Source organism: Oncorhynchus masou, unplaced genomic scaffold (genome assembly GCF_036934945.1).
Source record: "Oncorhynchus masou masou isolate Uvic2021 unplaced genomic scaffold, UVic_Omas_1.1 unplaced_scaffold_2083, whole genome shotgun sequence".
NCBI classification, from domain to species: Eukaryota; Metazoa; Chordata; class Actinopteri; order Salmoniformes; family Salmonidae; genus Oncorhynchus; species Oncorhynchus masou.
In genome coordinates, this window is record NW_027008565.1 from 53,506 (window position 1) to 77,399 (window position 23,894).

The following is a 23,894-nucleotide window of genomic DNA, read 5'->3' on the forward strand; positions in this document are numbered from 1 at the left end:
GTGCCGGTAGATGTCTGACCTTGAGTGCCGGTATTGAACTAGGCAAGTCAGTTAAGAACAAATTCTTATTTACAATGACGGCCTACACCGGCCTAACCTGGACGACGCTGAGCCAATTGTGCGCCACCCTATGGGACTCCCAATCACGACCATTTGTGGTACAGCCTGGAATCGAACCAGGGTGTCTATAGTGACGCCTCAAGCACTGAGATTCAGTGCCTTTGACCGCTGTGCCACTCAGGAGCCCAAAGGTGCTATATGGCCAATATACCATGTCTAACGGCTGTATCCAGGCACTCCACGTTGCGTCGTGCATAAGAATAGTCCTTAGGCTTGGTATATTGGCCATATACCACACCACCTCGGGCCTTATTGCTTAAGTAACACTACAGTCTTTGTTTATTGTCTAATGTCCCAGTCAGTGTCAGAGAGCTGCAGGTAGAATCCCCTGTCCTTCCAGCTGCATGTGGCTGCAGTGCATTATGTTTTCCTATCTCTCCTCTTCTCTCCGTTTCATCCCTCTCTTCATCCCTCTGTTTATTAGGTGTTGCCTGTGGGCTCAGATCAGGCTCAGGCTGGCCCCCCTCCTCCCTCAGACCACATGGCACCCTTCCCAGGACCCTGTCTAACTCAGGTGCCTTTCCCTCTTTCTCCTGACTGCCATTTTGATCCTCCATCCATCCCTCTATCTGCACCCCGTCTCTCTCTCTTTCTCTCCTAAGTGATGTTAAGATCCCTCCATCATCCCTCTATCTGCCCCCCTCTCTCTCTTTCTCTCCTAAGTGATGTTAAGATCCCTCTATCTGTACCCCCCTCTCTCTCTTTCTCTCCTAAGTGATGTTAAGATCCCTCTATCTGCACCCCCCCTCTCTCTCTTTCTCTCCTAAGTGATGTTAAGATCCCTCCATCATCCCTCTATCTGCACCCCTCTCTCTCTCTTTCTCTCCTAAGTGATGTTAAGATCCCTCCATCATCCCTGCTGTGACCCCCTCTCTCTCTTTCTCTCCTAAGTGATGTTAAGATCCCTCCATCATCCCTCTATCTGCACCCCCTCTCTCTCTTTCTCTCCTAAGTGATGTTAAGATCCCTCTATCTGCACCCCCCTCTCTCTCTTTCTCTCCTAAGTGATGTTAAGATCCCTCTATCTGCACCCCTCTCTCTCTCTTTCTCTCTTTCTCTCCTAAGTGATGTTAAGATCCCTCCATCATCCCTCTATCTGCACCCCCTCTCTCTCTTTCTCTCCTAAGTGATGTTAAGATCCCTCCATCCTAAGTCCCTCCATCATCCCTATCTGCACCCCTCTCTCTTCTCCCTAAGTGATGTTAAGATCCCTCTGTCTGTACCCCCTCTCTCTCTTTCTCTCTAAGTGATGTTAAGATCCCTCTATCTGTACCCCCTCTCTCTCTTTCTCTCTAAGTGATGTTAAGATCCCTCTATCTGCACCCCTCTCTCTTTCTCTTTCTCCCTAAGTGATGTTAAGATCCCTCTATCTGTACCCCCTCTCTCTCTTTCTCTCCTAAGTGATGTTAAGATCCCTCCATCTGCACCCCCTCTCTCTTTCCCCTCGCTCTTTCTCTAAGTGATGTTAAGATCCCTCTATCTGCACCCCCTCTCTCTTTTCTCTCCTAAGTGATGTTAAGATCCCTCTATCTGCACCCCCTCTCTCTCTTTCTCTCCTAAGTGATGTTAAGATCCTCCATCATCCCTCTATCTGCACCCCCCTCTCTCTTTTCTCTCCTAAGTGATGTTAAGATCCTCTATCTGCACCCCCTCTCTCTTTCTCTCCTAAGTGATGTTAAGATCCCTCCAAGTGATGTTAAGATCCCTCTATCTGCACCCCCTCTCTCTTTCTCTCCTAAGTGATGTTAAGATCCCTCTATCTGCACCCCCTCTCTCTTTCTCTCCTAAGTGATGTTAAGATCCCTCTATCTGCACCCCCTCTCTCTTCTCTCCTAAGTGATGTTAAGATCCCTCCATCATCCCTCTATCTGCACCCCCTCTCTCTTTCTCTCCTAAGTGATGTTAAGATCCCTCTATCATCCCTCTATCTGCACCCCTCTCTCTCTTTTCTCTCCGAAGTGATGTTAAGATCCCTCCATCATCCCTCTATCTGCACCCCCTCTCTCTTTCTCTCCTAAGTGATGTTAAGATCCCTCCATCATCCCTCTATCTGTACCCCCATCTCTCTCTCTCTTTTCTCTCCTAAGTGATGTTAAGATCCCTCCATCATCCCTCTATCTGCACCCCCCTCTCTCTCTTTCTCTCCTAAGTGATGTTAAGATCCCTCCATCCATCCCTCTATCTGCACCCCTCTCTCTTTCTCTCCTAAGTGATGTTAAGATCCCTCCATCATCCCTCTATCTGTGACCCCCCTCTCTCTCTTTCATCCTTCCACCTCCCTCCTCCCATCTTCATTTGTCTCATGTGTAAAAACTAGGGACGCATGAAGATCAGATCAGGCTCAATCTGTTCAGTGTCTGAAGAAGACATCTCTGTCTCTGGTTCTCTCTGTGTTGGCGGAGCAGCATGATGACCTGTGACTCTCATTAACCACGTCTGTTCCTCATTATCTGATTCTCTCTCTCTCTCGCTCTGTCGAAGTCTGTCTCTTGTCTCCCTCTTTCTCCTGCACCTCTATCCCACTCTCTTTCTTTGACTCTCTCTCACCCCTGTCTCTCCCTCTATCTCACCCGCTCCTCTCTCTCTCTCACTCTTTCCTCTTTCTGTCCTTGTCCTTCCTCTCTCTCCTCCCTCAGTCTTTCTCCAGACAGACCATTAGGGAGGCTGGGGAGATCAACATCACTCATCTTCATTTGTCATTGTGGTTTTTGTCAGCACAATATTTTAATAGTTTTCTTCCACAAAGAAAGAGAAGACTCGCCACAAGCAAAATATTACATCCAGACAGAGTTTTTCTCTCCCACAGCGCATTCTTTCTTAAACTAAATCAACTAGGGAATAACTAGGAAAGATGAGAAGACAGGCTCCCCCAGGCTAGTGGAGATTACAGTTTGGTTTATACCCAGTCAGACAGTGTTGTCCACAGCGTGAACGTTCAAATCTAAAAATAGAACAAACCAAGCAAACCAGAGCATTGTTCTTTGTAAGGAAAAGGGGTTCCTTGTTTTCTTTCATCTGTAAGAATGATGTGTAATTTTCCGTTCAAAGCTCTGCTCTGGTCTGAGGTGATTTGATCTTGAGAAAGAGACTGCATCTGCCTTCTGAGGCTCTAATGGTTCTGATGTGAAATTCTTTAAAGGGATATTTGTAACATTTTCAGCTTCATATTCATCATCTCCAGCACCACCCCAACATCAACATATGTGAAAATGTCACGTTTCTATTTTTTGTAGTAAAAAAAAAAAAGATGGAGGAAGATAAATGTTTCCAGTGACATCATCGGTGTGCATCGTGATTTTAACCAATTATGAGGAAGTATTGCCAATTTCCAATTAATTGTGTACTAATTGGAAACTATCTTTCTGACTACAGAAATGTGCAATTTTGGGGTGGTGCTGGAGATGAGGAATATGAAGTTGAGAAAGGGGGAAATGTCCTGTTAATATATTGATTTGAACGTCACCTGGATACCTTGGCTTGAAGACAGTTTTTGACTAAATTAAACCCAATCAAGGATTTTACCTAAATCTTTCAGTCTTTCAAATATGTTATGGGAAAATGAAAGCTAAAGTTTTGCTCTGATTCATAACATTTTGCTAGATGAAATTCAACACTAATTCATGTCTAGAGACCAATTAGTTTGATGTGTTCTGAGCGTGTTACCGTGTGAGGCGGTGTTGCCGTCTGTTTGACTATCGTCTATAACGGCTTGTTGTTGCCCACTAGTCCCAGCAGCCTCTGGAAGACCTGGATGCCCAGCTGAGGAGGGCCCTGAGCCCAGAGACGGTCTCTGTCAGCTGTGTCACCACACAGGTACCATAACCACACACACACATGCCCCCCTTCAGGCCTGGACGAATGACAATGTATTTATTAGTTGTTGAAATGTCAGATTTAGTTGTATGTTTTTGACTTTGAAAGAGTATATGAATACTATTTCTTCCAATGTGTATTTTGTAGTTGTGTAGCCGTTATTAGTCTGCTCTGTCTAATACTGCCATCACTGTCATGCTCCTGTACAGCTCATGTGGTGGTATGTGGAATGTTTGTTGGTGTGACTCTAGACAGGACAGTCACACTGTGTTCTCCCCCTGTACCATAGTCCTCCCTCACTGGGATGCCTGCAGGTGGCCAGCCAGGTGTGTACTTCAACATCTATCCTTACTCCCATTTTGAAATGGTCGTGCTACCTGTTCGTGTGTTGTCCTGTCCTTTTCTTTTGGGATGTTTTGCCGACTGTTGCATTGTAACGTGATGATGTCTCATTGGTCATTTCAGTGCCTTTCTCTCTGGAAGGGGAACCAATCATGTCGCCTATTGCTGGAGGATTCCAAATGGGACGATTCCAGGTATGGAATTCTAGCTGTACCTTTCCAGCTCTATTTACCTGATTGGAATATTCCAGCACTGTCTGTCTGGTGGTCAGAGTCTGCAGTCTCTATGTTCTTCATCCATCTCTCTTCAGAATAGTTTTCTATGATTGTAGTGATGGTTGTAATGGTCTTTATGGCTGATCTGGGCCTTTAAATTCTGTGTTTTCATAATCTCTCTCCATCACTTGTCCCCATCCCCAGGTCTCTGTGGCTGCAGACCAGGGTCCCCACAAAATCGAGGGTGGGAGCCCCACAAAATCCTCCTCCACCTCCTCTTCCTCCTCCTCTTCCTCCAGCCCGGAGAACACACTGCACAATGTCTCCTCCCCTCTCCACGGAGGTAAGACTGGTGGGGGAGATGTTGTGGACGGCCTGCCCTCCCTCCCCCACCGGACCGCCTCCCCTCAGCCCACCACCATTGGCCGCTTCCAGGTCACCACCAACGCCCTGGATGCCAGGGTGGGCCGCTTCTCAGTGAGCCGAGCCCAGGATGAGGCAGCCGAGGCTGGGTTGGAGCAAACACCCGCTTCCCAGGCTAACGGGCCTAGTATTGATCCTGGCTCGGCCACCGTGCTCTTCAGCCCAGAGGACAAACAGAGCTCCCTGCCCAGCCTCAACAACTCCTACATGAGCTCTGATAACGACTCTGAGTTTGAGGACGAGGACTTGAAGAGGGAGGTCAACCGGTTACGGGAAAAGTAGGTTTACCCTGTTTCTCTCTCCTCTCTTCTGTTTTAGTGGCATTACCCTGTTTCTCTCTCCTCTCTTCTGTTTTAGTGGCATTACCCTGTTTCTCTCTCCTCTCTTCTGCTTTAGTGGGTTTACCCTGTTTCTCTCTCCTCCCTTCTGCTTTAGTGGGATTACCCTGTTTCTCTCTCCTCTCTTCTGCTTTAGTAGCATTACCCTGTTTCTCTCTCCTCTCTTCTGCTTTAGTGGGTTTACCCTGTTTCTCTCTCCTCCTTCTTCTGCTTTAGTGGGTTTACCCTGTTTCTCTCTCCTCCCTTCTGCTTTAGTGGGATTACTCTGTTTCTCTCTCTTCTCTTCTGCTTTAGTGGGATTACCCTGTTTCTCCCTCTTCCCTTCTGCTTTAGTAGGTTTACCCTGTTTCTCTCTCTTCTCTTCTGCTTTAGTGGGATTACCCTGTTTCTCTCTCCTCCCTTCTGCTTTAGTAGGTTTACCCTGTTTCTCTCTCCTCCCTTCTGCTTTAGTGGGATTACCCTGTTTCTCTCTCCTCCCTTCTGCTTTAGTGGGTTTACCCTGTTTCTCTCTCCTCTCTTCTGCTTTAGTGGGATTACCCTGTTTCTCTCTCCTCTCTTCTGCTTTAGTGGGATTACCCTGTTTCTCTCTCCTCCCTTCTGCTTTAGTGGGATTACCCTGTTTCTCTCTCCTCTCTTCTGCTTTAGTGGGTTTACCCTGTTTCTCTCTCTCTTCTGCTTTAGTTTCTCTCTCCTCTCTTCTGCTTTAGGGTTTACCCTGTTTCTCTCTCCTCCCTTCTGCTTTAGTGGGATTACCCTGTTTCTCTGTTTCTCTCTCCTCCTTCTGCTTTAGTGGGATTACCCTGTTTCTCTCTCTCTCTTCTGCTTTAGTGGGATTACCCTGTTTCTCTCTCCTCCCCTTCTGCTTTAGTGGGATTACCCTGTTTCTCTCTCCTCTCTTCTGCTTCTGTTTCTTTAGTGGGATTACCCTGTTTCTCTCTCCTCTCTTCTGCTTTAGTGGGTTTACCCTGTTTCTCTCTCTTCTCTTCTGCTTTAGTGGGATTACCCTGTTTCTCTCTCCTCCCTTCTGCTTTAGTGGGATTACCCTGTTTCTCTCTCTTCTCTTCTGCTTTAGTGGGATTACCTTGTTTCTCTCTCCTCCCTTCTGCTTTAGTGGGTTTACCCTGTTTCTCTCTCCTCCCTTCTGCTTTAGTAGGTTTACCCTGTTTCTCTCTCCTGGTCTTCTGCTTTAGTAGGTTTACCCTGTTTATCTCTATTCTGCTTTAGTGTGTTTACCCTGTTTCTCTCTCCTGGTCTTCTGCTTTAGTGGGTTTACCCTTCTGCTTTAGTGGGTTTACCCTGTTTCTCTCTGCTTTCTCCTGGTCTTCTGCTTTAGTGGGTTTACCCTGTTTCTCTCTCTCCCTTCTGCTTTAGTGGGTTTACTGCTTTAGTCGGTTTACCCTGTTTCTCTCTCCTGGTCTTCTGCTTTAGTGGGTTTACCCTGTTTCTCTCTCTTCTGCTTTAGTGGGTTTACCCTGTTTCTCTCTCCTGGTCTTCTGCTTTAGTGGGTTTACCCTGTTTCTCTCTTCTTCTGCTTTAGTGGGTTTACCCTGTTTCTCTCTCTAGTCTTCTGCTTTAGTGGGTTTACCCTGTTTCTTCTCTCTCTTCTGCTCGACTGACATGTTTCTGTTTGCTGTTATATATCCCTTAAATATCCCTTCTTGAATTGTCACATTTAAGTGCTTATGTTTCCATTCCTAAAACCCCCAGATGTCTACCTTCACCTGACATGTTTCTGTGCTATTAGACTGATTGGATTTGGGGAAGATTTTTGGCTATTCAGCTCCCTCTCATCTCCTCTCCAGGCACATGAAGGAGATCCAGGCCCTGCACACCAAGCAGAAGGATGAGATTGACTCCCTGTTCGCCAGGCTGGGCAAGGTGCCTCCAGCCGTGGTGGTCCCTCCAGCTGTAGCCCTGGCCGGTCGCAGGAGACGACCCACCAAAAGCAAGAGCAGCAAGTCCAGCCGCTGCAGCTCCTCCCAGGGCAGCAAGAGCCCCCTGCAACCAGGTACTACTAACCCCTGACCTCTGTCTGAACTGGTCCTATCAGCAAGAACCCCCTTGAAGCCCTTGACCTCAAGTGTGTTAGAGCCAGAGATGGAAAAGGAAGTGAGACTACCCACTCGCTGTTTGTTTCTGGTTCAATTGAAGTCAATTAACTGAGTAGACCAGACCCAGCTGCTATCGCACTGGTGTCAATGGGAGATATATATTTTCTTTCAATGGTAAACGGCCGGAATAAGCGATCTTCATTTATACACCATCTTTGTTAGAGCCCACTATAGCCAGGTCCTGACCTCTAACCTGTGGTCCTCCTCAGTAGAGGGTATTGGCAGAGCCAGTGTGTTACAGTAGGGACTTTGTTACTGTACTGCACTCGCTTTCTCTTCTTCACAGGACTACTTGTGGCAAACCAGTCTTCTCTTCTCTCCTTCCTTCACTTTTAAACCATACAGTGAACTAGCTGTATTGTTTATGATGAAACCCAGCACTCTGCACCCTACCTACCTACCTACACTGTGGTTGTGGGACCTGCACCCTACCTACCTACCTACCTACCTACACTATGTGTGAGAGTCACTGTGTGCGTGTCTGCACTTTTGGAGGCTGTTCCCCTGACCTGTCCTCCTCCCTCCCCTGTTCTCCTCCTCTGTGTGTATGGTGTATGTGTGTGTCAACTTCAGGCAGCACTTTATCTGCACAGAGCGCCCCCTCAGTGTACCCACCCTACCAGGCTCTCCTCCTGGCCCCTGGGGGCCTCCCCGACCCCAACCTCCACCCTGCCTCGGGGAGCCGACCCCGGCCCCTCAAGCATCTCGGCCCCTCCAGTGAAAACCTGTGCTCTGCCTACACCAGCGAAGCTACGCTGTCCGTGCCCAGTCTCTGTGCCCCCACCCAAGGTAGGCCCCACACAGCGCCCTACAGCCTCCGTCCCATTTGTCCTTCCATCTGCCTCCAGTAGGCCTCATTTGCCTTGTCTGTTGAGGAAAAGTTCATCTTCCACCCCCTCCTCATACCACCCCCACCCATACCACCACCACCCCTCCCCCACCCATACCACCACCCCTCCCCCACCCATACCACCACCCCTCCCCCACTCATACCATACCCCCACCCATACCACCACCCCTCCCCCACTCATACCACCACCCCATACCACCACCCCATACCACCACCCCATACCACCACACCCCCCCACCCATACCATCCCCCACCCATACCATCACCCCCACCCATACCATCACCCCATACCACCACCACCACCCCCCCCATACCACCACCACCCCCATCCCCATGATTTGGGCACCTCTGTTGTCTCATACCATTCCCCATCCACACACTCAGTGGAAGCTCCATTACTGTCGGGATGGGGCCATCACCTCCCACGCCACCACCCCATTGCTCCCAGTGCCCTATCCTCTCCTCCATCTCTCCCCTCTCCATCTCCACCACTCACCCCCCCCACCCATTCTTACTGTGTGTATGTGTACCACCATCTCCCTCCATACCACCCATCCACCACCCCATACTCCACTCCTCCCCACCCATCCACTCTCCATCCACCACCCCATACCACCACCCCATACCACCACCCCATACCACCACCCCATACCACCACCCCATACCATCACCCCATACCACCACCCCATACCATCACCCATACCACCACCCCATACCACCTCTTTCCCCCCACCCATCTCTATCACCCCCTCCATCACTCTCTCTCTTCACTCCCCTACTCCATCCACCACCTCCTCCTCCACCCCTCCCCATCCACCACCACCAACCCTCCCTCTTCCCATCTCTATCCACCCCCCCACCCATCCTCTACCCCCCTCCCATACCACCACCCCTCCCCTCCCATACCACCACCCCTCCCCCTCTCTTTTTGTACCACAGGCTGTGTTACGTTCAGCTGTGGGTCGGAGAGAGTGACCATCAAACCAGGTGGTGGCAGAAGGACCCGTTTTCTGAGTACGCCCTGCTTGGCTCTTTGTGTGTAACGCTTCTTCCTCTTCCTTTGTCTTCTTTCTCCTTCACTTCCTACTTCCTGTCATGTGATTTATCTATTGTCTTCCGATTGGGAGCCTTTTCTCCTTTCTGGCATTTTATCCTATTTTTTTTAATTGGCCCCATTTATAGATAATTAGATCAATGACCACTGATGATGCATCATCACATAATTAATGGATACATGTATCCAATGGCATTCTGTACAGTCGTGGCCAAAAGTTTTGAGAATGACACATTCATTTTCACAGTCTGATGCCTCAGTTTGTATGATGACAATTTGCATATACTCCAGAATGTTATGAAGAGTGATCAGATGGATTTCAATTAATTGCAAAGTCCCTCTTTGCCATGCAAATGAACTGAATCCCCCAAAAACATTTCCACTGCATTTCAGCCCTGCCACAAAAGGACCAGCTGACATGTCAGGGATTCTCTCGTTAACACAGGTGTGAGTGTTGATGAGGACAGGGCTGGAGATCACTCTGTCATGCTGATTGAGTTTGAATAACAGACTGGAAGCTTCAAAAGGAGGGTGGTGGATTGGAATCATTGTTCTTCCTCCTTCAACCATGGTTACCTGCAAGGAAACACGTGCCGTCAGCATTGCTTTGCATAAAAAGGGCTTCACAGGCAAGGATATGGCTGCCAGTAAGATTGCACCTAAATCAACCATTTATTGGATTATAAAGAACTTGAAGGAGAGCGGTTCAATTGTTGTGAAGAAACCAAGGGAGTGGGCTCACTCACAATTTTGCCTAAGAACACAGCTTTGAATCAAGAATGGTACCAACACATCCTCCGATAGCAACTTCTCCCAACCATCCAGGAACCCTTTGGTGACGAACAATGCCTTTTCCGGCATGATGGAGCACCTTGCCATAAGGCAAAAGTGATAACTGAGTGACTCTGGGAATAAAACATCGCTGTTTTGGGTCCATGGCCAGGAAACTCCCCAGACCTTAATCCCATTGAGAACTTGTGGTCAATCCTCAAGAGGCGGGTGTACAAAAAAACAACACAAATTCTGACAAACTCCAAGCATTGATTATGCAAGAATGGGCTGCCATCAGTCAGGATGTGGCCCAGAAGATAATTGACAGCATGCCAGGACGGATTGCAGAGGCCTTGAAAAAGAAGGGTCAACACTGCAAATATTGAGACTCTGCATCAACTTCATGTAATTGTCAATAAAAGCCTTGGACACTTATGAAATGCTTGTAATTATACTTCAGTAACATCTGACAAAAAATATCTAAAGACACTGAAGCAGCGAACTTTGTGGAAGTTAATATTTGTGTCCTTCTCAAAACGTTTGGCAACGACTGTACATTCCCTTCCTCGTGCATTAAAGTCATGTATCTCCTTTTTCCACAGACAGACCGTGTGGAGGCAGAGCCCTAAACATCTGACCATGTTGATTATTATTATCACCTATAGCAACAGTAATGGCTCCGTAAAGCAGGTTGAGCTATAAGACCGGTACAGTCTAGAACGGAGCTCTCCGACTCTGTTCCTGAGTTTTCACCCCAATCCCAGTTGGAACTAACCTGGTGCATCTTCTCAACCATCTAATTGTTCGAATCAGATGGGATTATGGTTGGAGTGAAAACCTACAGGAGAGTAGTTCTCTAGGAACAGGGCTGGAGAGAACTGTTCTACAGTGTAGTAGATATCTATATATAATGCCAAGGTGAAATATTTGCTACTTGGTCCTCCACACTGATCCATTTCCACTATGGCCCCATACTCTCCACTCAGGTCAACATCTAATCATAATATTATCATGTCTAATGTTTCTTCATCCATCGAATAATCACCCTGATTTAAACCGCATACATGCTCTTCTGAAGTTCTTGAATGATTGGAATGTTAATGTGGTCTCTACTACAGTACTACCCTTTAGCTATGGTCTGTACTACAGTACTACCCTTTAGCTATGGTCTATACTACAGTACTACCCTTTAATAGCTATAGTCTGTACTTACTTTTTTATTTCTGTACTACAGTACTACCCTTTATAGATTATGGTCTGTACTACAGTACTACCCTTTAGTAATAGTTATGCTGTACTACATACTACCCTTTAGTAATAGTTATGGATACTACCCTTTAATGGTCTGTACTACAGTACTACCCTTTAGTAATAGTTATGGTCTGTACTACATTTAGTTATAGTTAGTCTGTACTACAGTACTACCCTTTAGTAGTAGTTATGGTCTGTACTACAGTACTACCCTTTAGTAAGGTCTGTATACAGTACTACCCTTTAGTAGTAGTTATGGTCTGTACTACTACCCTTTAGTTATAGTTATGGTCTGTACTACAGTATGGATTTAGTAATAGTTATGGTCTGTACTACAGTACTACCCTTTAGTTATGGTCTGTACTATAGTTATGGTCTGAATACTACCCAGTAAACATGGTTCCACTTTAGTAGTAGTTATGGTCTGTACTACAGTACTACCCTTTAGTAATAGTTATGGTCTGTACATACAGTACTACCCTTTAGTAATAGTTATGGTCTGTACTACAGTAATACCCTTTAGTAGTAGTTATGGTCTGTACTACAGTACTACCCTTTAGTAATAGTTATGGTCTGTACTACCCTTTAGTTATAGTTATGGTCTGTACTACAGTAATTCCCCTTTAGTAGTAGTTATGGTCTGTACTACAGTACTACCCTTTAGTAATAGTTATGGTCTGTTCTACAGTAATACCATTTAGTTATAGTTATGGTCTGTACTACAGTACTACCCTTTAGTAATAGTTATGGTCTGAACTACTATCCTTTAGTATAGTGATTTGTACATAAAATTTAGGTTATGGTCTGTACTACAGTACTACCCTTTAGTATATTATGGTCTGTACTACAGTAATAGTTATGGTCTGTACTACCTTTAGTAATAACCATTTATTAGTAGTAATAGTTATGGTCTGTACTACAGTACTACCATTTAGTTATAGTTATGGTCTGTACTAAGAAACCAAGTAATAGTTATGGTCTGTACTACAGTACCCTTTTAGTAGTAGTTATGGTCTGTACTACAGTAATACCCTTTAGTAGTAGTTATGGTCTGTACTACAGTACTACCCTTTAGTAGTAGTTATGGTCTGTACTACATGATACCCTTTAGTAATAGTTATGGTCTGTACTACAGTAATACCCTTTAGTAGTAGTTATGGTCTGTACCTACAGTACTACTACTACCCTTTAGTTATAGTTATGGTCTGTATGGTCTGTACTACAGTACTACCCTTTAGTAGATAGTTATGGTCTGTACTACAGTACTACCCTTTAGTAGTAGTTATGGTCTGTACTACAGTACTACCCTTTAGTAATAGTTATTGTACTACTACCCTTTAGGTCTGTACTACAGTACTACCCTTTAGTAGCAGTTATGGTCTGTACTACAGTACTACCCTTTAGTAGTTATGGTCTGTACTACAGTACTACCCTTTAGTAATAGTTATGGTCTGTACTACAGTACTACCCTTTAGTAGTAGTTATGGTCTGTACTACAGTACTACCCTTTAGTAATAGTTATGGTCTGTACTACAGTACTACCCTTTAGTAATAGTTATGGTCTGCACTACCCTTTAGTTATGGTCTGTACTACAATACTACCTTTAGTTATAGTTATGGTCTGTACTACAGTACTACCCTTTAGTTATAGTTATGGTCTAAGTAAAACAGTACACTACCCTTTAGTAATAGTTATGGTCTGTACTACTTTTAGTAATAGTTATGGTCTGTACAAAGTAATAGTATCTGAACTACACTTTAGTAATAGTTATGGTCTGAACTACCCTTTAGTTATAGTTATGGTCTGTACTACAGTACTACCCTTTAGTAGTAGTTATGGTCTGACTACAGTACTACCCTTTAGTAATAGTTATGGTCTGTACTACTACCCTTTAGTAGTAGTTATGGTCTGTACAGACCCTTTAGTAGTAGTTATGGTCTGTACTACCCTAGTAATACCCTTTAGTAGTAGTTATTCTGTATCACCCTTTAGTAGTAGTTATGGTCTGTACTACCCTTTAGTAATAGTTATGGTCTGTACTACTAGTAGTAGTTATGGTACAGTACTTTAGTAGTAGTTATGGTCTGTACTACAGTTTTCACTACCCAAGTCCCAGTTATGGTCTGTAACAACCTGGTGCATCTTACTAACCCTTTAGTCTAGTAGTTATGGTCTGTACTACAGTATGTTTAGTTATAGTTATGGTCTGAAAACCTACCCTTTAGTTATGGTCTGTACTACTACCCTTTAGTTATAGTTATGGTCTGTAGTTTAGTTATAGTTATGGTCTGTACTACAGTATACTTTAGTAGTAGTTATGGTCTGTACTACAGTTTAGTAATAGTTATGGTCTGCACTACCCTTTAGTAATAGTTATGGTCTGTACTACAGTAATACCCTTTAGTAGTAGTTATGGTCTGTACTACAGTACTACCCTTTAGTTATAGTTATGGTATGTTCTACAGTACTACAGTTATGGTCTGTACTACTACCCTTTAGTTATAGTTATGGTCTGTACTACAGTACTACCCTTTAGTTATAGTTATGGTCTGAACTACACTACCCTTTAGTTATGGTCTGTACTACTACCCTTTAGTTATAGTTATGGTCTGTACTACAGTACTACCCTTTATGTCTAATGTTTATTATAGTTATGGTCTGTACTACAAATACTCACCCTTTAGTAATAGTTATGGTCTGTACTACCCTTTAGTAGTAGTTATGGTCTGTACTACAGTACTACCCTTTAGTAATAGTTATGGTCTGTACTACAGTACTACCCTTTAGTAATGGTCTGTACTACTACCCTTTAGTAATAGTTATGGTCTGTTCTACAGTACTACCCTTTAGTTATGGTCTGTACTACTACCCTTTAGTAATAGTTATGGTCTGTACTATAGTACTACCCTTTAGTAGTAGTTATGGTCTGAACTACAGTACTACCCTTTAGTTGTGGTCTGTTCTACTACCCTTTAGTTATGGTCTGTACTACAGTACTACCCTTTAGTAATAGTTATGGTCTGTACTACAGTACTACCCTTTAGTAGTAGTTATGGTCTGTACTACTACCCTTTAGTAGTAGTTATGGTCTGTACTACTACCCTTTAGTAATAGTTATGGTCTGTACTACTACCCTTTAGTAATAGTTATGGTCTGTACTACCCTTTAGTTATAGTTATGGTCTGTACTACAGTACTACCCTTTAGTAATAGTTATGGACTGTACTACAGTACTACCATTTAGTTATAGTTATGGTCTGTACTACAGTACTACCCTTTAGTAATAGTTATGTTCTGTACTACTACCCTTTAGTAATAGTTATGGTCTGTACTACAGTAATACCATTTAGTTATAGTTATGGTCTGTACTACAGTACTACCCTTTAGTAGTAGTTATGGTCTGTACTACAGTACTACCCTTAAGTAATAGTTATGGTCTGAACTACAGTACTACCCTTTAGTTACTACTACTTTAGTAATAGTTATTGTCTGAACTACTACCCTTTAGTAATAGTTATGGTCTGAACTACTACCCTTTAGTAGTAGTTATGGTCTGTACTACTACCCTTTAGTACTACTACCTTTTAGTTATAGTTATGGTCTGTACTACAGTACTACCCTTTAGTAGTAGTTATGGTCTGTACTACAGTACTACCCTTTAGTTATAGTTATGGTCTGTACTACAGTACTACCCTTTAGTAGTAGTTATGGTCTGTACTACAGTACTACCCTTTAGTAGTAGTTATGGTCTGTACTACAGTACTACCCTTTAGTAGTAGTTATGGTCTGAACTACTACCCTTTAGTAATAGTTATGGTCTGTACTACAGTAATACTATTTAGTTATAGTTATGGTCTGTACTACAGTACTACCCTTTAGTAGTAGTTATGGTCTGTACTACAGTACTACCCTTTAGTTATAGTTATGGTCTGTACTACAGTACTACCCTTAAGTTATAGTTATGGTCTGAACTACAGTACTACCTTTTAGTTATGGTCTGTACTACTACCCTTTAGTAATAGTTATTGTCTGAACTACTACCCTTTAGTAATAGTTATGGTCTGTACTACTACCCTTTAGTTATAGTTATGGTCTGAACTACTACCCTTTAGTAATAGTTATGGTCTGAACTACTACCCTTTAGTAGTAGGTATGGTCTGAACTACTACCCTTTAGTAATAGTTATGGTCTGAACTACTACCCTTTAGTAGTAGTTATGGTCTGTACTACTACCCTTTAGTAGTAGTTATGGTCTGTACTACTACCCTTTAGTAATAGTTATGGTCTGAACTACTACCCTTTAGTAGTAGTTATGGTCTGAACTACTACCCTTTAGTAGTAGTTATGGTCTGTACTACTACCCTTTAGTAGTCGTTATGGTCTGTACTACTACCCTTTAGTAGTAGTTGTGGTCTGTACTACTACCCTTTAGTAGTCGTTATGGTCTGTACTACAGTACTACCCTTTAGTAGTAGTTGTGGTCTGTACTACTACCCTTTAGTAGTCGTTGTGGTCTGTTACTGGTCTGTACTACTACCCTTTAGTAGTAGTTTAGTTCTGTACTACTACCCTTTAGTAGTCGTTATGGTCTGTACTACTACCCTTTAGTAGTCGTTATGGTCTGTACTACACTTCTCCCTACTGCAGCCGGCAGGCGGTCTCTTCTTCTGTCTTGTGTTCGCACCATTGATAGTGTTAATGCGGAGAACCTTAGCAAACTTCATCCAGAAACCCCACCTTTCTCCAACTTACCATGTGCTGTTCTCAGCCTCATCACATCTCATCCTCTCACCATTGGGCTAACTGATAGGAGAGAACCCACCCAGCCAACCAGATCCATGTCTTCCATTGCAAAGCAGACGAAAAGGAAAGACGAGCAATTGTTTATTACCTGTTGAGTTGATGTAACTTATTCTGACTGGGTTTGACTCAATGAAAGGAGTTTGCACTTTCATTAATGGATGTTAATTAAGTTTGTATGAATGCCTTAATGATCCCTCTGCAGCTTAAATTCCTGCCAACCTCTGCTCTCCATCCTACACTCCTATTCCCTGCACCCTACACCCTACACCCCTCCACTCTTATTCCCTGCACCCTAAACCCTACAACTACACCCCTATCCCAACCACCCTACACCCCTCCACTCCTATTCCCTGCACCCTAAACCCTACAACTACACCCCTATACTACTATTCCCTGCACCCTAAACCCTACAACTAGACCCCTATACTACTATTCCCTGCACCCTAAACCCTACAACTACACCCCTCCACTCCTGTCTTTTTAACCAAGGGGAATGAGCTGTAGAGAGGATCTGGATTTACCTCAGGAGGAGTGCCTGTTTTAGCTTGAATTGAAAACATGCTGTAGTCTGTTGTAGAAGGGTGAATGTTTAACACACACTTTCTCCTCCAATCCTCACGCTCTCTCGGTCCGTCCTGCGCTTCACATTCTCTCCGTCCACTCTTCAGGGAAGATGGTGAAAAAAGTCTGCCCCTGCAACCAACTCTGTAGTAATTATCTATTTTATGACCTTTGCCCCCACCCCCTACTGCCTCCTCCACCACCCTCACTCTCTGCACCCCCCTGTTCGGGTTGCAAAGTTGAAGCATCTTTCCCAGAAATCCCATTTGGAGGATTCCCTCCCTGCTTATTCTCTTTCTGGGAATTTTGGATAAGTTGCTGTAATTTTGCAATCCTACCCCCTGTTGCTCTCTGCTTTGAGTGTCTGTGCACTTACTAGCCTGTGGATGTCAGCTGTGGCTTTAGTCGTGTGTCGGTGTCAACAAGGCTCTCCTCTCACAGGGTGACTTGAGCATTTCTCTGTTGTGACGATGACCCCATTCAAATGATCTATCGCAGGGGTTCTCAAAGTGGGTTCCGTGGCCAGATATATAACAATGTCTTCTAAATGTAATTTTAATTTACATGAAAATACTAACAGATTTTTTTATAAATTGACCAAGGGATCCATGGAATAAGTTTTGAGGGTGTAATACGATACAATGTCATATTAAACATTTTCCATGTCTGTTCTTAACCCTGGGCAACATGGGCCGGCGGAGGCTCACAGGGATATTGGTATCCACAGTACTCAACCAATTATACAGTTTTCAAGTCAATACATCTTGTATTCCTCAAAAATGTTTGGGGAACATAAATAAATAACTGAGCAAGAGGACAAGTACATTAGAGTGTCTAGTTTGAGAAACAGAAGCCTCACAAGTCCTCAACTGGCAGCTTCATTAAATAGTACCCGCAAAACATCTGTCTCAACGTCAACAGTGAAGAGGTGACTCCGGGATGCTGGCCTTCCAGGCAGAGTTGCAAAGAAAAAGCCATATCTCAGACTGGCCAATAAATATAAAAGATTAAGATGGGCAAAAGAATAGACACTGGACAGAGGAACTCTGCCTAGAAGGCCAGCATCTCGGAGTCGCCTCTTCACTGTTGAGATTGGTGTAGTATTCAAACTAGACACTCTACTGTACTTAACCTCTTGCTCAGTTGTGCATCGGGGCCTCCCACTCCTCTTTCTATTCTGGTTAGAGTCAGTTTGCGCTGTTCTGTGAAGGGAGTAGTACACAGCGTTTTATGAGATCTAACGTTTCTTGGCAATTTCTCGCACGGAATAGCCTTCATTTCTCAGAACAAGAATAGACTGATGAGTTTGAGAAGAAAGTTCTTTGTTTCTGGCCATTTTGAGCCTGTAATCGAACTGACAAATGCTGAGGCTCCAGATACTCAACTAGTCTAAAGAAGGCCAGTTTTATTGCTTCTTTAATCAGAACAACAGTTTTCAGCTGTGCTAGCATAATTGCAAAATTGTTTTCTAATGATCAATTAGCCTTTTAAAATGATAAACTTGGATTAGCAAACACAACGTGCCATTGGAACACAGGAGTGATGGTTGCTGATAATGGGCCTCTGTAAGATATTCCATTAAAAATTTTGCCGTTTCCATCTACAATAGTAATTTACAATTTACAACAATGTCTACACTGTATTTCTGATCAATTTGATGTTATTTTAATGGACAAAATTGCCTTTCAAAAACAAGGACATTTCTAAGTGACCTCAAACTTTTGAACAGTGGTGTATGTATATAAACTAAATCATCCCTTTTACTCACCAATTTCGTGGTTTCCATTTGGTAGTTCCAGTCTTGTCTCATCGCTGCCAGTCCCGTACGGACTCGGGAGAGGCGAAGAGCCATGCGTCCTCCAAAACACAACCCAACCAAGCCGCACTGCTTCTTAACACAATGCCCGCTTAACCCGGAAGCCAGCCGTGTCGAGGAACACCGTACACCTGTCGACCGTGTCAGTGTGCATGTGCCCGGTACGCCACAGGAGTCGCTAGAGCGCGATGGGACAAGAACATCCCGGCCGGCCAAACCCTCCCCTAACTAGGACGATGCTGGACCCCATGGGTCTCCCGGTCGCGGCCAGCTGTGACAGCGCCTGGACTCAAACCAGGATCTCTAATGGCACTGATGCAGTGCCTTAGACCACAGCGCCACTCGGGAAGCCTTAAAATTATAGTTTTAACAATGTTTTGAGGCTATAAAGTGTTTGTTCCTTTTGTTTACAAACATTGGAGTAAAACAAGGTTATATTGAGTTCTGATTGGATACGACAATTGAACTAAGCACATGAGGCATTTATAAGTTAGATTCTTCAAGAATAATTGGATACATATCAAGAATGTACAAGTCAGAAAATGTATGAAGCAGGTGCTGATTGGCCCTTTAAACGTAAGGTATTTTCGTTATTGGCCAACCCAAAAATATTTAATCAGAGTCGTTGCAATGTGAATGGGAGTCATCCAGACCACAAAATGCTGAAGTCATGTTGTGATTCAGCTGCTCCCCTCCTTCCCCCATCTCTTCTAGTTTAGAGCATGGCTTGTCCTGTGGACTCCATTACCCAGAGTTCCACTGGTGCTGCAGTCATGACTCAGTGTATCGCTGCTTTACGTCATGGCTTGTCCTGTGGACTCCATTACCCAGAGTTCCACTGGTGCTGCAGTCATGACTCAGTGTATCGCTGCTTTACGTCATGGCTTTTCCTCTAATGTTCAATTTTTCCTTTTTTTATACATTTAAAAAAAAAAACTTGACTCAATAGCTTGTCAGAAATGCCAAAGGTCTTCAATGATTGAACTTAGTTTATCTATTGAACTACAATTACATTTTAGGAGTTTGTTTTTCTATCATAGCTTCATTTATTGTTTGCAAGGGAAATGCATCAGGTCCTTGAGTTCCTATTGCAGCCAGCTACTGCATGGCGACTGCATGTATGTGATTATTGTTGAGACATTGCAGTAGGCGACTGTGAAAAGGAGCTGATGTATTTTCCCAGGCTCACTCTCACCTCTGGTGTATTTTGGGTTCTGGCTCTGCTTCCAGGAAGAGAGGCACTAAACAGCTAACCTTTTTAAAGCCTGTTTGTAGCTCAATACATCTGTTCTCATGTAATGTTTGCTGTAATATAATGCCTGTTAGTGTTTAGGAAGGTTGCTGATACAGAATGACTGTAGACAACATTAGATAAACATTTTGTTTTGAAATACAATTTATTAAGTTTCCAAACGTAAACCACCATGATCTTAGGTCTTGGCCCAAATTAAATCCCCAACATGGATCTTGTGAGAGATGGGGCATTTTAGCTGTATGTCTAAGCTAGTGATTGTTGATATATTGAACATTTTATCTGCAGACAGTGAATGTGTTTTTAAAATGGAGAATGTTCTGGTTCATTCAGGGTGATGGACGAGACTCGTGTTACAGCTCCCTCTGCTGTTCATACGCAGAACACATTTGTCAGATTAGAGTAGATATTTTCATCCTGCTAAATGTTGGCCCAGTTCATCAGGATGGAGGAAAAACATGCCTCAGAGTTGATCATAATTTCATAGGATCTTGTCCTGTTACATTGACATAGCTAGAGTATGTCATTAACCAACGCAAACACACTGACACCCACACAACTACCTACTCTACATATCCCATAACCCTCCTCTCTGTCTCTCTCCCTCTCTCTCTCTCTGTCTCTCCCGTCTCTCCAGGGACCAGCAGCACCAACACAGTGAGTGGTCCAGGAGGCCAGGGTCCAGGAGACCAGGGTTCAGGGGGTCAGAACCAGGGCCAGCCTTCTCCCAACCCCCCTCAACAGGGCCGGAAGGGCACGTTCACCGACGACCTGCACAAGCTGGTTGACAACTGGGCCCGCGACGCCATCAGTCTGTCCCAGGGCAAGAGTCGCTCCAAACAGCAACCCTCACAGGGACACAGCTACCAGGTGAGTGAAGACAGACTCATTCTAGTATAGAAACAAAACATTCTCAAAAGGCCTTATTCAGCAAAATAATGGGATGCTCAAGCCTTACCAATATAGTCCATGTTTGATTGTGTTGCTTATTGGAAATATAGATTACTGGAAGTGAATGTTATGGGGACGGGAATGTTATGGGAATGTTATGGGAATGTTATGGGAATGTTATGGGGATGGGAATGTTATGGGGAAGGGAATGTTATGGGGACGGGAATGCTACGGGAATGTTATGGGAATGTTATGGGGACGGGAATGTTATGGGAATGTTATGGGGACGGGAATGCTATGGGAATGTTATGGGGACGGGAATGCTATGGGAATGTTATGGGGACGGGAATGTTATGGGAATGTTATGGGGACGGGAATGTTATGGGGACGGGAATGTTATGGGAATGTTATGGGGACGGGAATGCTATGGGAATGTTATGGGGACGGGAATGTTATGGGAATGTTATGGGGACGGGAATGTTATGGGAATGTTATGGGGACGGGAATGTTATGGGGACGGGAATGCTATGGGAATTTTATGGGGACGGGAATGTTATGGGAATGTTATGGGGACGGGAATGTTATGGGGACGGGAATGTTATGGTGTTTGTAAGCTGGAGCATGAGTTGTTGATATGGGTCCTGGTCCAACCTCCACGTAGCATAGCTGAGATAGCTCTGGCCATGTAATGTAAGTGCTATGCTAGTATGGATATTGGAGAGCAGCCATGCAGTATCTCACCCTGGTGTCTCTTCTCCCTCTCCAGGCGACCCCGTCCACCAACAAGGGCCGTAAGTTCTCCGCCCCGAGTCAGCTGTGCCCCAGCAACGCCTCTTCCACCCCCGCTACCTCTCTGGGGGGCCGCAAGGGCTCCTTGTGTCCCCCTCCCCAGTACGGCGGGGTCGGGGCATGCTACCCCTCCTCCACTGCACCTTACAGCAGCGCCCAGTGGGTGGGATCCACGGGGTCCACAGGGCCGGGACAGGGTCAGGCCGGTATGTTAGCCTCCTCTCAGCCCCTGGTTGCCTCCTCCTCGCAGTACCCCTCCTCTGCCACAGGGGGGCAGGGCTCCCTGCAGGGCTTCCATCACATCAGCACTTTGCAGAAATCCGTCAGCAACCCTGGAGGCCCCAACCTGAGGACCACGTAGTGGCCATGAGGGGATGTTAGCCATGCCGGGCTGAGAGACTGACAGACTGAGGGAGAGAGACATGAGGAGAGAAGGGTGTCTGTGTTACAAGGGGGAGAGGGGTGTCTGTGTTACAAGGGGGAGAGGGGTGTCTGTGTTACAAGCGACATCATGGTTGGTGGGACTGTATTGAATGTGAATGAGCTGGCTGTGAAGAAGAGGAGGAGCAGGAGAGAGGAGAGTCAGCTGCTGTGTGTAATGGTGCACCACTCTGCCCTCTTCTGTCTCCCTGAAGGATAACAGGAGAGGGACACACTTCCCCTCCCCCCCCCCACCCCGAGGTCAACTGTGGGCCTTGGGGGTCGAAGAAAGACGCAAAACGCGACAAGGAATATCAATGGACACGAGTGCAATGTTATGTGGCCAAAGAGGGTTAATGTGACAATTACTATTGTAAAATGTGTGTGTGTGTGTGGTGATGGGCTTTGTTCCTTCACTGTGACTGGCTTTTACATGTACTCTGTAGTAGAGACCAGATCCTTGTACTGATCTCAGAGAGGAGGGATGGAGGATAGTAACAGACCGGGGGGGGGGTGTACTTATTGTTGGGGAGCTGCAGTACATAGCTAACCCCCTTTCTCCTCTCACCTATCTGAACCCCCCCTGCCTGTTCAGCTCCTCCTGTTGGTAACTGACCTCCAGAACAGAGCTTTAAGTGACCGTACAGTACTATACAGCTCCTCCTGTTGGTAACTGACCTCCAGAACAGAGCTTTAAGTGACTGTACAGTACTATACAGCTCCTCCTGTTGGTAATTGACCTCCAGAACAGAGCTTTAAGTGACTGTACAGTACTATACAGCTCCTCCTGTTGGTAACTGACCTCCAGAACAGAGCTTTAAGTGACTGTACAGTACTATACAGCTCCTCCTGTTGGTAACTGACCTCCAGAACAGAGCTTTAAGTGACTGTACAGTACTATACAGCTCCTCCTGTTGGTAACTGACCTCCAGAACAGAGCTTTAAGTGACTGTACAGTACTATACAGCTCCTCCTGTTGGTAACTGACCTCCAGAACAGAGCTTTAAGTGACTGTACAGTACTATACAGCTCCTCCTGTTGGTAACTGACCTCCAGAACAGAGCTTTAAGTGACTGTACAGTACTATACAGCTCCTCCTGTTGGTAACTGACCTCCAGAACAGAGCTTTAAGTGACTGTACAGTACTATACAGCTCCTCCTGTTGGTAACTGACCTCCAGAACAGAGCTTTAAGTGACTGTACAGCTCCAGCTTTGGTAGAGTTGTGTATGTTGACAGCTTGTGAGGCCGGGTGTGGGACTGGTGCCATGTATGACAGCTGGTCAGGCAGTGTTGACATAACTGACCTCAGAACAGAGCTTTAAGTGACAGAGAAAAGGCCTACAGTACTATACAGCTCCTCCTGGTGGGAAAGTGACTGTCCATGAAGATTCAGGTAGAGTTTGATTATGTAGCATGTTTATTAGTGTTTTAATTTTTTTCCTCTGTCCCCATTGAACTGAGGAGACTCTTCTGTAGCATGATGAAAGGGTTAACAAGGAACTGAGGGCTTTAAAGTGATAGGGCCGAGATTGGAGGGGAGTACTGTGGTGACTCTATCCCAGGGCTTAAAGCCCATTTTATGTAGGCTGATGTCCCCAGAAGCAGTGTTGACATCTACATATCCCTAATAGAGAAAACTATGACAGGACTGATGGATCTCTCAGACAGGAGTTGTTGAAGTCATAGATTCTCTCAGACAGAGTTGTTGACTGAAGTGGTTCTCTCAGACAGGAGTTGTTGTTCAGTGATTCTCTCAGACAGGAGTTGTTGACTGAAGTAGATTCTCTCAGACAGGAGTTGTGACTGAGTGATCTCAGATTCTCTCAGACAGGAGTTGTTGACTGAAGTAGATTCTCTGGGAGTTGTTGACTGATAGATTCTCTCAGACAGGAGTTGTTGACTGAAGTGGATTCTCTCACCTGAAGTAGATTCCTCCTGTTGACTGCTCTCAGACAGGAGTTGTTGACTGATGCAGACAGGAGAACACAGTAGATGACAGAACTGACTCTCCTTGTTGACTGTGTATTCTCTCAGACAGGAGTTGTTGACTGAAGAGATTCAGACAGGAGTTG

General features: G+C 44.9%; 1 protein-coding gene across 6 annotated transcripts; it reads left to right on the forward strand.

Moving 5' to 3' along the window:
* Positions 1-300: 300 nt before the first annotated feature.
* LOC135532881 (serine/threonine-protein kinase WNK1-like) lies at positions 301-23,015 on the forward strand. Of its 6 annotated transcripts, none has more exons than XM_064960305.1 (11): positions 301-634; positions 3,847-3,933; positions 4,223-4,259; positions 4,399-4,469; positions 4,695-5,191; positions 7,054-7,259; positions 7,936-8,151; positions 9,152-9,247; positions 16,760-16,801; positions 20,358-20,590; positions 21,378-23,015. In XM_064960305.1, the coding sequence occupies exons 1-11, from the start codon at positions 602-604 to the stop codon at positions 21,759-21,761; spliced, it is 1,902 nt and encodes a 633-aa protein (XP_064816377.1). In that variant the 5' UTR covers positions 301-601; the 3' UTR covers positions 21,762-23,015. The 6 variants fall into 6 exon arrangements, with proteins under 6 accessions (XP_064816377.1, XP_064816378.1, XP_064816379.1 ...); XM_064960306.1 differs by having other exon boundaries at positions 9,152-9,226; XM_064960307.1 differs by lacking the exon at positions 16,760-16,801.
* Positions 23,016-23,894: the final 879 nt, after the last annotated feature.